Source organism: Protopterus annectens, chromosome 5.part0, assembly GCF_019279795.1.
Source record: "Protopterus annectens isolate FY-2018-M chromosome 5.part0, PAN1.0, whole genome shotgun sequence".
Lineage (NCBI taxonomy): Eukaryota > Metazoa > Chordata > Ceratodontiformes > Protopteridae > Protopterus > Protopterus annectens.
This window is the reverse complement of record NC_056735.1, coordinates 1,688,124,300-1,688,137,871: the sequence shown is the minus strand read 5'-3', so window position 1 is coordinate 1,688,137,871 and position 13,572 is coordinate 1,688,124,300. Positions and strand designations below refer to the sequence as shown.

Genomic DNA, 13,572 nt, shown 5'->3' with positions numbered 1-13,572 from the left:
ACGGTTTGGTGACCAACAATATATCATTCAAACTAGCAATGTTTTCTAAACAGCAGAACAAATCATGAAGGAAATGCTCAGAGTCCCTCAATACATATTTATGAGACTTCAGTATAGTTTTTAACTCAGTATCTAAATAGATGGACATAGGTTCTGTTAGCCATCCAGAGCCGGACACAATCGGTCTAAATTCTGGTTGTAAAAGATTTTTATGTACTTTCGGCAAGCCGGTGATGGTTGGTATCAATGGATATTGTACTAAAAAATATTGATACAGATCGTCATTAATTATGTTCATGCTTCTACATTCAAAGTATCAAAGATATTTTATTGCAAAGAATAAACACCTTCCTTGTCAAAAATTTCATACGAGGTGCTCTCCAGCATCTGTAACATTTTACATGTATAGTATTCAGTATCTAATACAACTACCGGTCCGCCTTTATCAGCAGGTCTTATTGTAATGTTCACATTGTTTCTCAGCTCCTGCATGGCTAACTGTTCTACTTTGGACAAGTTCCCATGACTAACCTTATTGGTAAAAGACGTCTCATCATATAAAGCCTTTTCTACAGCCTTAACAAATATTTCTGCACTCGCTGACAAATGGGGTGTAAATGTACTGTTACGTCTTAAGATGGTTTTGGGATGTACATTATTATACGTATTATCATCATCATACATTGATTTTAATACTACATTACGTATGAACATTCTTAACGATAAAATAGCATCTTTACTATTTCCAAGGTCGCGGCCTCCCTCTGAGCAGGTGGGAAATCCGGGAGGCGCCTTGTGTAAGGGGTGTTTATGAAGGGTACAGAATAGCCTCTGGATATTATTCGAAGCACCCAGCGATCTGTCATGATGGATTCCCATTGGGCTAGGTGCATCGAAAAATGCCCCCCCGACTGCCTCAAGAGAAGAGCAGTCAGACAACCCCTCAGGGTTGCTGCACGTGTCTATCTAAAAAAGGTTCCAGTGACTCAAAAGTTCTACGGCCCCCCTCTGCCTCTGGGCTGGTGTCCACCTTGTCCCCCTCTGCCTCTGGGGGAGGAGTCCTGAGCGTTCCGGGACTGCTGAGTTTTCCGGAACCAAAGTTTCTTTTGCCCTCGCTGGTTCCTGGAAAAGGACCTTTGAGGGTTAGAGAAGCGGATCCCGATGGCTGACAGCGTTTTCCCATCTTTCTTGCTCTGGACAAGCATATCGCGGACATTCCTCCCAAATAGGGTCAAACCATCAAAAGGTGCGTTAGCGAAGGACGCCTTGAAGGGTTCCGAAAAATCACAAAGACGGATCAAGGCGTGACGCCTTAAGTCGATACCAGACCCGCTAGCCCTGGTGGCTCCCTCGGTGGCATGAGGGAGTAAACGCATGGACATACTGGACAAAGACTTGACAGTGGCCATACGAGCAGAGAAGGTCCATTTATCCTCTGCAGACACGGACTCCGGGGGAGACTCGGCATACTCTTTCACGAGGTCCTGCTGCAGTCGAATTAGTGGGCCAAGTAATTCAGCGCCCTTATAGTAAAGGTAGATGAAGCAAAAGTCCACTTTCAAAGACGGTTGACACAGGAACGTCCTTAGGCGAGTTCCTTTTTTGCAGCTGCCACCACCGCCATGGCATCAACCGGGGAACCTTTGTTCCAAGACACTCTATCTGCCGGTGGGCTCAATATTTTGTCAGGCCTTTTGGGTATTGGCTCCACAGTGTCCGGTTCCTTCTAAGCTCTGGTGGTGATAAGGTCCACCAGAGGGTCTGCGGGGGGGGGGGGACACCCAAGAGGTAGATGGGCCTGTGTCGAATGTCTTCAGGAATACAGACTCGCACAGGAAGGTTTTTGGGCGGACCACCCCCCCCCCCCACCCTGGCGAAGGATTTCCATAATGTCTCCAAAGGAGACGTCTTCAGGGGGTGATTTGGGGGAACCTTCCCATTCCTCCAAGTCGGTATCCTCAGTGAGGGACTCGGGGGAGTCCAAGTGCCTCCTTTTACACTGGCTTTTGTGAGGGACCTCCTCTGGTGGACTCTCCAGGGAGGGCTTACAAATGGTTTCATGTTCCTCCAAGGGAACTGGCTGGGGCGCAATAGACACAGGCTGTCCCTGGGGGGACTCAATGATGGAAGACAAGCCCAGGTGCGAGTGAGCAGGGATGGACCTCGAGGACAGAGTGAGGGGTCTTGATCCATCAGAGAGAACCCTCTCCACAATGAATGCAGAGGGAGAACCGGCCTCCCTGAAACTGGTGGTGAGGGTAGCCGTGACCCTTGGATCCGACAAAGGGATCGGAGCTGAAGTTGGAATGGCCAGGCCCAAAGGGACGGTATGTCCCGACCACAACGGAGCCGAAGACACTCAACCCCTTGGTTCTGACTCTCGGCTCAGAGAGCTCGAGTCCGAAAGCGGATCAGACTGACTCAAGGGCATGGCCTGCTGAGGCCAAAGGTACCATCGGCGCCGACCCCGACTCTGCGTCTTCTCGGATCCATAGACTCCAATATCTGATGGTGGATCGGAGAAGGAGCTATCGTGGGTGAAAAACGGAGCCGAACTCCCCGCACTGGAAGGGGGGGGCAGCAACACCCCCATCTGCAGGTGAATTTGTAGAAACCTTCGCATCATCCGATCCATGTCTGCTTCAGAGATGGTGGATCACTAAGCTGGGTGGGCTTTTCCCTCCAGGACTTAATGAATATTTATAAATTTTCCACCAATGGAATTGTATGCTTGCATATTTAATAGGCATGAAATACTTTGAGTTTTGATACACTGATGAAGGCTGTGTAATTTACCAGCCGAAACCGGTATGTGTTTTTGTCTGCTGTGATGCTTTAACTGCAATACAGTTTTTTTGATCACTACTTGCTGGCTCCAATCTTGTTTTTTGCTGTATTGCTATCATTGGGGGCCGTGCATTACCCACGCGCAGGAAGAGTTGGTTTGTGAATTTTGCTTCAGAGATGCTCTGACTCTATCTAGAGGATGCCACCGACGTTGGCTGGGAGAGCCGACGCGAAGACCACCTCGAGGGTGGTCTAGCCTCCTCCTCTGGCTCCGGAGAAAAACATGGTGAATGGAGCACAGGAGAGGATGGCCTGGTAACTTTCGCAGGAGACAAAATTACCTTAGCGGGAGGGGCTGTTGGATCCAACTCGGCCTGCCGCTTGTGGCCCTTCTCTCTATCTTTCTTTCTCTGAATGTCTCTGTCTAACTGTTTTTATTTTATTCTTTCTTGGCCTCTCTCTCTCTCCCTGTGGCTAAGGTGGGAGGGTGAGTCCCAGACAGGGGAGGGGGCCTGAAGGCTGGACAGCCACAGCCGTGGCTGGTGAAGAAGCAGCAGAAAAGGCAGAAGTTGATTCTGCGAGTAGAAGACCTGCCAGAATTAACTTGTTCTTGCAATCCCGCTGGGCTCGGGGGTTGAAGGCTGCACAAATTTTGCAGTCTGATGACAAATGGGACACCCCCAAGCAAACTACACAGTGTGTGACCATCGGCTTGTGACAGCTTGTGGCCACACTCTGTGCACTTGAGAGAAAGTCACTTTCTGGCTTTCCGACATATTAAGGGAACACACACTCTCTCTACGGGCGGAAATGGGGGCCTACACTAACAGAAAGTTAACAACTTTCAAACTACATAAAAACAATAACTAGCGATGACGGAAACCCAAAGTGAGGGATAAACTAACAATTACTAGAAATATCAAAAAGGGCACACAGACCAAAAATTTCAAAAAACCCTGACAACTTGCCTGGAGCTCAAAAATCCCATGCTGGCGAAGCTGCGGCAAACGAGATCTGGGGATTGGAAGCAGGTTGCAGTGTAGTATAGGTAAGGGAGAAGGAGCTTGGAGCTCGGATCTCTTGCTTGATATGCTGCCGGCTCGGATCCGTATCGGATCCGAAACCCACAGGTTGCTGATCAAATGAAGTTAACTACTTCAGATCTGCACTACATTAAATGTGGAAATGTCGAATCCGCTGTTGTGGTGTCGCTTTTGTGACATGTGGTGCAGTGTGTAGATTTAGCTGGGGAATCAGTTAAGTGGTGTTTTCGTAAGGGTACTGGGTAGGGGTTTTAGTGTCTGTGTGTGTGCGTAGTGGTGGGTTTTATGTGTTTAGTGACCTCGGAGTTAGTATACATAAGTAGGGCGTGTGTGGGGGGTGCCGTTTTCCACATGGGGGGTGCAGGGGGCTTTCCTCCCTGCTTATAGGTAGGGTAGGTGTGTTCGTATGTTATGTTGTGTTTGTGTGTGTTTTGTTTCTTGTAGTGTAGTTAGCTAGGTGTATGTGTGTTTGTGTGGTGGTGTGTGTATGGTCAAGATTTTGATTTTCGCAATTGTGGGTTTCGGTTAAGTGGTATTTCGGCTATACAGTCTCGAGATACCGACCTTCGATATTTCAGTATTTCGAGATTGTGTAGTGAATCCATACAAACACACACACACACACATATACACATTTCACTCATCTCATATGCACACACCCACCCGTAGTCTAGCATTTTTCAACCACCACCCAGCTGTATACACTACAGACAGGCAACAGCTAATGGTACAATTATGCTGGATGGGTCAGGTGGAGGAACGGTTTTAGTGGTTAACACCAGCATATCAATCCTGTGAGGTTAGATGTGGTTAGGTCTGCCACATTAGCAACACCTACTGTTGGAGCGGGTGATCCTTCACAAATGACACTGGTCATGTTTGCTATGTTATAGCAGTAACCATACCACCAAGTCATGGAAGTAGGCATGTATGGGAAGTATGTGCACCTCTCCCTTACCAAGCATGCCTTTACACAGTCTTTCAAGTTGTCTACAAGTAGAGGAAGGCTACACGACCAGCATCTAGCTCGATTCCTCATGCCAGACTCCTCTTCCACAGAGAATGAATAGGCTGCTAAACTTTCCAGATAGGAATTGATTGGCTGCAGGTCTCTCACTTAGTCCAGGGATGCCACTGTCTCACTCGAGGAAGGAACAAATGAGTTGATGGGCTATAGGCATGGGATCCATAAAAAATGTTAAGGGGCAAGACTTGTGGGAGTCCTTGTAGGTGACATTTCACTTCATATCCACATAGCTACTGCAGTCTACAAAACATGAGATGCCCAAATGACCCACCAAGGTACTGACAGCCATACAAGAAATCTATCTAGCAACACTTCACACAGACAAGTTAAGGAATATTGTTCTCTGTTCTGTAACCTACTCACGGGTACCTATCAGTTCAGCGAACAGCATTTTCAGTGCACTTACATCAAACATGCCGTTTGAACTGCTCACACTGATATTGCAATACACTGAAGATCTGATGTCTGCCCTTTCCACACTACAGTGCGATCTTGGAGTTGGTATAGGCACCCCCCACGAGTGGAATTCGATGAACGGCATTTCCGACATAATACTGTTCGCTGAAGTGTCACTATGATGAAGTGATACAGACCCCCTTACTCACACATCATACAGTACAAATGTAGAAGGTACAATGAGATCTCACAAACAGAATCAAAAGGCTTCAAGACTCATCTTTGTAAAGAATACAACTCTCCTCTACATCTTTTCTTCTTTGAAGAGATCTCCTATCTGATATTCACAGCAACACAGGACCCCCTTACTACATGAAGCCATTTCCTTAAAAATCTTGCTGGTGACCACAACACAACAGTACACTCAACCTTAACAAACACACTGTGAATGTGACAATTTCATATTTCAAGGACTTCTAAGCCTACAGAACAGACTCAAACTCAGCTCCATCAATTCCATACCTTCAAGAAAGAATTTGATGACAAGTTTTAATAGAAAATCGATGACATCAAATGTTGGCCTACTGGCAATCAGAAAACTTGTTTAAACCGCTGAAGAGAACCCTTCCATGAACATTATCCAGCATTACTATCGGAAATTTAACAGACCACAAAAATGTTACATTAAAAAAACTTACACCAAAGTTAAACCTCTTATTATGGCCTACCTATGATGTTTCCGAGGGCCCATACTGCTTGTTCACAAACATTCTGATGTGGTGAATGTAGGAGCTCTAAGAAAAGAGGTACTGCATCTGCAATCACAAAAGAGAGAACACATGAAAACAGAACACAACGGCAAACATTTAGTTTCCTAAATATATACTTCAGACCATCTAATCCATTTGGACATTCTGTTTTTCCAACATTAAGTTTTTCACTGTGTGCAACTACAAGGAATTTAATTAAACATTTGCATTTAACAGGAATTCTTTAGGGCAAAAAAAGTCTCAGTTGTACTGTCTACTCTACATGACACAACTAAACCTCCCAATATGTACGCACCGAAACCCTGAATTTTTTCCCTTAATGATAAGAGAGACTCAGTACAAAGTTTTCCACCTGTAAGGTTAAACGTTTAAACCTAACATCTGGTTACAATCTGCATGGTTTTCAAATTTTCCCTATATATATATACACAGATTCTTCTCCAGACATTCCAGTTTCCTTCTGGAAACATACAGACTCTGCCTACCTATGTAATGCATCTGCTCTGCCCTTGTAATTTAAGTCATGAATAAAAAGGATCTGTAAAGGAAAAATTATAACAGCAACTTCCCTTGCACTCTTTAAAATGCAGGTCTGGATGGCTGGTTGGGTAAAGTACAGTTGTGTACCTACCATAAATGTAGATGTTCGAGTGTATTTACTGTTGCAGTCATTACACTTGGGTTATCCTGCTGGCAGGCTACCTGCAGTCGGCCTGAATTCCAAGTCCAGGTCTGGCGTCGGTTGCTGTCGCCTCTTCCCTGACGTCAGTGGGCCAGGGGTATAAAAGATGCAGCCGACGCCATTTTCTTCAGTTTTTCTTGCCTCAGATGTCAGGTGCCCCCAAATTGGTAGGCTGAAAATTATGCCAGTAAGTATGCATGCACAAAAATAAACATTTCCTTCCTCTACAAGCAAATACACCACATAGGTTGTACAGGATAGACAAGTACAGATAAGTACAGATAAGTACAGATAAGTCCCAGCAAAGAAAAGGGGGATGGTGGGTGGGTAACCTGGACTGCAACAGTGAATACACTCGAACATCTACATTTATGGTAGGTACACAACTGTACTATGTTCATCGTGTTTCACTGTTGCAGTCATTACACTTGGGTTGAATCCCAAAGCTGAGGTTGGGTGGCTGGGTCTAAATAGGATTAGGAGAGGCTATAAGGCCCTGCAGAACTGCAGTGGCAAAGCCTACTCTAGATTTAGAGTAGAGAGGTAAATGGTAGTGCTTGGTAAAAGTGTGCACTGAACTCCCAAGTTGCAGCCTCTAAAATGTCTTTGGTTGGTACTCCTCTAAGGAAGGCTGCTGAAGTGGCTGCTGCTCTGGTTGAATGAGGCCTAATGCCCTTAGGCACTGATTTGCCATGCTGTGAATAGCAGAAACGAATGCAGTGGCCTATCCATTTTGAAATAGTCTGCTTTGAGATCGCCTTTCCTTGTGATCCTGCAGCATATGCTACTAAGTTGCTCAGTCTTTCTGAAAGCTTTAGTTCTGTCCAAGTAGAAGCATAGCTGTCTGTGTACTTCCAAAGAATGCAGGAGTCTCTCACCCTTATTCTGTGGGTTTGGATAAAAGGTAGGCAAATGAATGGTTTGGTTAAGGGCCACACTGGACATTACCTTAGGCATAAATGTCGGGTTTGTTCTCAGAGAAACCCTGTCTGGATGGAAAATGATAAAAGGTTCCACAGCCATGAGTGCCTGTAACTCAGACTCATCTTGCAGAGGTTATTGCTAGGAGCAGAGCTGTTTTCCAAGATAAGAACTTTATTTCAGCTGTATTGGCTGGCTCAAAAGGCAGCAGTGTGAGTTTTTCCAAGACATAATTCAGGTCCCATGCAAGTATTGGTGCTCTCCTTGGAGGTCTTATGTTTTTGGCCCCTCTGAGGTACTGTCTTAGCAACGGATGTGAAAAAGTGGTGGTTCCCTATTGTAATGAGCTGAAATGGCAGAGGCATGGATTTTAATTGATGAAAATAATAGGCCTTTGTCTAGCATCTCAGTAAGGTATTGTAAAATCTGAGGAATATTTGGTACAAACGTGTCAATTCCTTGCGCCTGGTTCCAAGCACAGAATCTTTTCCATTTTTCTGCATAAGATTTTCTGGTACTGGGCCTCCTGGCCTCCAAAATAACATCCATCACTGCTTTAGAAAGAGGTGTGTTCTTAATGGCTACATTATCTGCCATGCTGCTAGATTTAGGGTTCTGAGTTGGCTGTGCAGGATCTGATTGTTTCGTTGGGTCAGTAAATGAGGAATTAGAGGCAATGTCCAGGCTGGGCCTTGAGACAAGCTCTTTAGGATTGGGTACCAGTGCTGGTGGGGCCAGTCTGGAGCAATCAATCATTTTGACTTCTCTTGTCCGACCTTTAGGAGTACCTTGGGGAGGAGAGGCAGTGGAGGAAAGGCATATACTGTAAGGTTGTTCCAGCTGAATGATAGAGCATCCACTTTCCATGCTTGCTTGTGATACTTCCTTGTGCAGAATCTCTGTAGTTGGCAGATGTGAGGGGAGGCAAACAGATCTATGTCTGAGCATTCACATTTCTTTATTATCATGCTAAAGACTTGTGGATCCAGTTTCCACTCGTGGGGATACACGAGGTTTCTGCTTAGTTCATCTGCCAGAGTGTTTTTCTTTCCTGGCAGGAATTGTGCTTGCAGGTGTACTTGATAAGTCAATGCTGTGTCCCACAAAGTCATGGCTTGTCTGCAGAGGGGGTAGGAATGAGTACCTCCCTATTTGTTTATGTACCACATGACTGTAGTATTGTCCTTCCTCATCAGTAGTTGTCCTGGATGGAGCAGATCCTTGAAAGCTGTCAGGGAATTCTGAACAGCTAGCATCTTTTTGATATGAAGATGCCTTTGGCTTGTGGGCCATGTGCCCTGAATACATTTTCCTGCCATGTGGGCCCCCCAGGAATAATCTGAAGCATCTGTTGTTGACTGCCTGGCTGTTGGTAGGATGAATGGCTGTCCCTTGTTGTGGTGACAGGCCTGTGCCAACCATCAAAACTCCTGTTGCAAGCAAGGAATGAGGGTAATTAATGTTTCCAGGCTGTGACAATGTTGAGTCCAAACACTTATTAGATACCATTATAGTTTCCTCATATGCAGTCTGGCATATGGAATTAGCAGAATGCAGGATGGCATGAAGCCCAAAGCCTGCAGAATTTCTCTTGCAGATAAACTGGGTCTTTGTTGCCAACATTTTGGCATAAGAAGTCAGTTGCCTTTGTTGGTCTGGTGTGAGAAGCCATCTGGGCAGTTGTATTTAAGCTTGCACCCAGGAATATTACCTCTTGAGAGGGTACTAGTTTTGATTTCTTTTCGTTTACTGTGTACCCTATGCAAATTAGTAATATTATTACAAACGGCAGATGCTTTAGTAGAATGTCCTTGTTCTCTGCTTGAATAAGGCAATTGTCCAAGTAAGGATATATTTGAATTCCTCTGTAGCAAAAGGCAATTACAGGTGCCAGGCATTTTGTGAAGACCCTGGGCGCAGTAGATAAGCCAAAGGGCAGTGCAGAGAATTGGTAGTGCATTGAGCCAGCTATGAATCTGAGGTATCTTCTGCAAGATTGTCTGATTGGAATATGCAGGTATGCCTCTTTTAGGTCCAAAGTTACAAGCCAAGCCTTCTTGCCCAGCATGGACAGAAGCTGCTGCAGAGTCAACATTTTGAATTTTGGAACGTCTAGAAATGTATTTAGAATAGACAGGTCCAGTATTGCTCTCGAGGCTTTGTCTTTTCTGGGTACCAAGAAAAGTCTTGAGTAAAATCCTTGTCCCTGCTCTTGCTGTGGTACTTGCTGAATAGCCCTCATGTCCATGAGGGATGAAACTTGTTTTTGTGCCTCTGCCCATTGATTGTGTGGCAGGTCTGGCATACCTTTTGCCCTTGGCAGGGTGTTAAAGTGGAACCTGTAGCCTTGGGACACTATATTCAAGACCCATTTGTCCTGGGTGATCATGTGCCAATTTTGAGAAAAAAGTGCTAGTTTTTCCCCCTAAGGAGTCTGTCAAAAGGTAAGTGCTTGGTGCTGGCAGAGGAAAGTCACTGGGACTGTTTCCTGTATGGCTGTGATTTGTCTTCTCCACTTTTGGAGGTAGAAGCGCCCCACTGTTTAGGGCTGTATGAGCCCTGGGGCTGGGATCTGCCTCTGAGGCGTCTGTATCTGCCTCTGAGGCCTGTCTGACACTGGAAAGGACCAATTCTTTGTAGGCCAGTTCCTGCTAAATCTGGGTGGCTGTACCTGTAAGAAATTCTTTACTGTTTTACAGAGATTTTGCTTTGTTCTCCATTTTCTTCAACACCTCCACTGCTTTAACACCAAATAAGGTATCATGCTGTAATGGAGCATCTAATAATTTTGCTTTACCATGATCAGGCAGATTCTGTTCCTTTAACCAAGCATGCTTCCTAATGACACAACCCATAACTGCAGCCCTGCAAGAGGCCTCCAGAGAATCAAAACCACATTGCAATGTATGCTTTCCCACTAGTTCAGTTGCATGCAATAAATCCTGCATTTCCTTATTTTCTGCAAAATCAGAATTTGACATTTTTTGTTTTAGCAGTGACATTAAGTATTGCTGATATTTAAGCATATGAAATTGACACTTTAAATCCCTCACAGCCAAAGTAGCAGAAGTGTAAACCTTTTTTCCCCATCTGTCTAGTGCCCTTGAATCTCTATCAGAGGGGATAGAGTTTTTTGCAGTAGAAGCCTTGACCCCTTTGGGACCCTGAGAAATAGTTTCTGGGTCAGCAGCAGGGTCCGGACTCTGAAAATACATCATCTACAATGTCTAACACAGGAGGAATAGCCAAAGGCCTGTGCTGAGCTACTAAAAGAAAATCTCTAAGCCTTTTCTTAGATTCTGAGTAGTCTTGGCTCTCCCAGTGGAAGTGCTCCCTCATGGTATGCACGGTTTCCTCAAAAGAATAATCCTCAAGCGGTGAGGCTGAAGGGATAGATTCTTCAGCATCAGAATCCTCATAAGGAGGAAGAGAGTATTCCTGTTCAGAAGAGGAGTCAGAGGAAATGGAAACCTGATCTGAAGATTCATTCGGTCTCTTGCCTAAGCCTCTTGTCAGGAGGAGGATGGGAACCCCTGATCAAGGTAATTAGATCTTCGGCCATTTTGAGCATCTGTTTTTTAGGCATAGTAGCCTGTCCAGGAGAATGCTGTACTTATTTCTTTGAATTTAGAACTGCTTTAGTATTTGCTTTGGAAGCTGAAGTAGGCTTTACATACAACTGTGTAGGTCTGAAAACACCCTCAGAAGCCGAAGCCTGCTCAGCGGCTCCGGACCCATCTGAGGGAATAGTTTCCGTGTGTCCAATACCTTGAGTATCCAGAGGCCTAGCTGGCTCCACGTGGGAGTAGTCAGCGGCCTGTTGCTCTGAGGTAGCGGGCGCCAGGGCTGTGAAAGCACCTCACTGAGAACCAGCGACTGGCTTAGCGGAAGCCTCGTCTGTTTTGGACCTCAGATGCCTGTCCTTTTCGTTTTCCTTGCGCTTTTTATAAACTCTGGTCATCGGCTGTTCCAACGGCATTATATAATTGAATCTGCGGCCAAAGTAATGAAAAGCAAAAGCGTACAGACGCTTAATAGTGCGTTGGTTAAATCTAGCACAAAACCAACAGCTAGCAACGTTGTGCTCAGGGCCTAGGCAAGGAATACAGTAAGAATGAAAATCCTTATGAGGTATTTGCTTCCCACAAGAAATACAACTGTTAACTTTTTCTGACATCGGACTGGAGCAAGAAAAAAGTTTCCCCAATGGGGTACTTAGCTTTAATGAAGACTTCGGATCTGAAATTCGTTTTTGAAAATCTCAGGAGTCGACCGGCATGTGCGAACTGCTTTTGCTTCGGGCACCGCGTGGCAAGAAAGACTGAAGAAAATGGCGTTGGCTGCATCTTTTATACCCTTGGCGCACTGACGTCAGGGAAGAGGCGGCAGCAACAGACACCGGACCTGGACTTTGGAATTCAGGCAGACTGTGGGTAGCCTGCCAGCAGGATAACCAAAGTGTAATGAGTGCAACAGTGAAACACGAACATCTGCATTTTTTTTTTTTTTTTTTTTTTTTACCAGGAATATCTGGAAAAAGTATATGTATTCAGGGTGGGGGACACTGCTAGTCCACCACTAGTACTGGGTGATGGCGGAGCTTCTGTATGGTCTCCTTGGCTACATGTTTAGTAAGAACCTATGAAACTATAATCAGGTTAACAAAAGAGTTATGTATTTAGCATAACTTGGCATCTGTGCTGTCCAGTGTCATTACTCACCACAGATGTGTCTTGGATCTGACAATTTCTCAGACAAATCCAGAGCTCAAGCTCCCCCCCCATCCCATAATCCCTTCCTACCTTCTAACCCTCAGATCAAGTTTTCTAAATTAATTGAAACCCAGAAACAAACTGCAACAGAAGACCAAAAACTTCTTATCAAATACAAGCCATTCCAGCATCCCCAGAACATTCAGAAGGAAGGGGGAATGAGGGCGGGAATTTGATAAATAATGGTACTGGATAGCACAGATGTCAAGTTACGGTAAGAACACAACTCTATCCGATGCTATCCGTGTCATTATTCATCATAGATGGGTCAGTCTCTCCAGCTATGTACCCTGGCTAGCCCTCAAGGAAGAATACGCCTGAGTACGGACAAACAAAAGGAAGCCCTGTTCCTAGATACCAAGCCCAATTTGCACTGCAAAATGAAAGGGTGTGGATTAGACAATGTCACAGCAGCACAAACCTCATCAAGGGAAAGTTTAACCAAGGAGGCTGATGACGTAGTCACAGACTTAGTTGAGTGGGTCTTAACTGGTCTGAATAATTCAAAATGCCTACTAGCATAAAAGAAGGAAATTCAACTAGCAATCCACCTGGAAATAGTCACTTTGGAAACTGCCTGGCCCTTTCTGTTTTGAGAGAAGGCCACAAAGAGTTGGTACAACTTTAACTCCTCAGTCCTTTTTAGATAAAGATGCAATTGCCTGTAGACGTCTAAACACTCCAAGATATATTCCTCTTTATTAGAATAATTAGGGAAGACTGGTAGTTGAATAGATTGACTGAGATTAGTTTCTGAGGCCACTTTAGGGAAAAAGGAAGTATTTGTTCTAAGGGACATCCTGTCCCTATGAAAGATCATGAATGGAGGCTTAATGCACAGAGCCTAAAGTTCCAAGACCCTTTTGGCAGAAGTAATGGTCACTAAAAAGGCGGTCTTCCTGAAAGGACTTTAATATCACATGAACCAGCTGGTTCAAAAGGTTCTGCATTAGGGAATGCAGCATCAAGGTAAAATCTCATGGCGGAGATGGATCCTTAACAGGTCTGAGAAAAACTCCTTTCAGAAAGGCTTTGCACAGCTTGGAAAAAGGGTAGGCTCCTCCTTGATATGGAAATTAAGAGATAAAAGCCAAATGGAGATTAATGGTAGAAAAACTCCATCCAATAACCCTTTTTTTGGAAAACTTTGGGGAAAAAGGGGTGGGTTTTTTCC

The 13,572-nt window shown here is 44.9% G+C and overlaps 1 protein-coding gene across 1 annotated transcript in view; it reads right to left on the bottom strand.

The window, feature by feature from the left end:
• The window catches only part of KPNA3 (karyopherin subunit alpha 3), a 1,434,883-nt gene that overhangs the window by 1,021,365 nt on the left and 399,946 nt on the right, over positions 1-13,572 (bottom strand). The window contains exon 11 of the mRNA XM_044072030.1: positions 5,982-6,068. Within this exon, the coding sequence (XP_043927965.1) occupies positions 5,982-6,068 (87 nt within the window). The remainder of the gene's footprint in view (positions 1-5,981; positions 6,069-13,572) is intronic.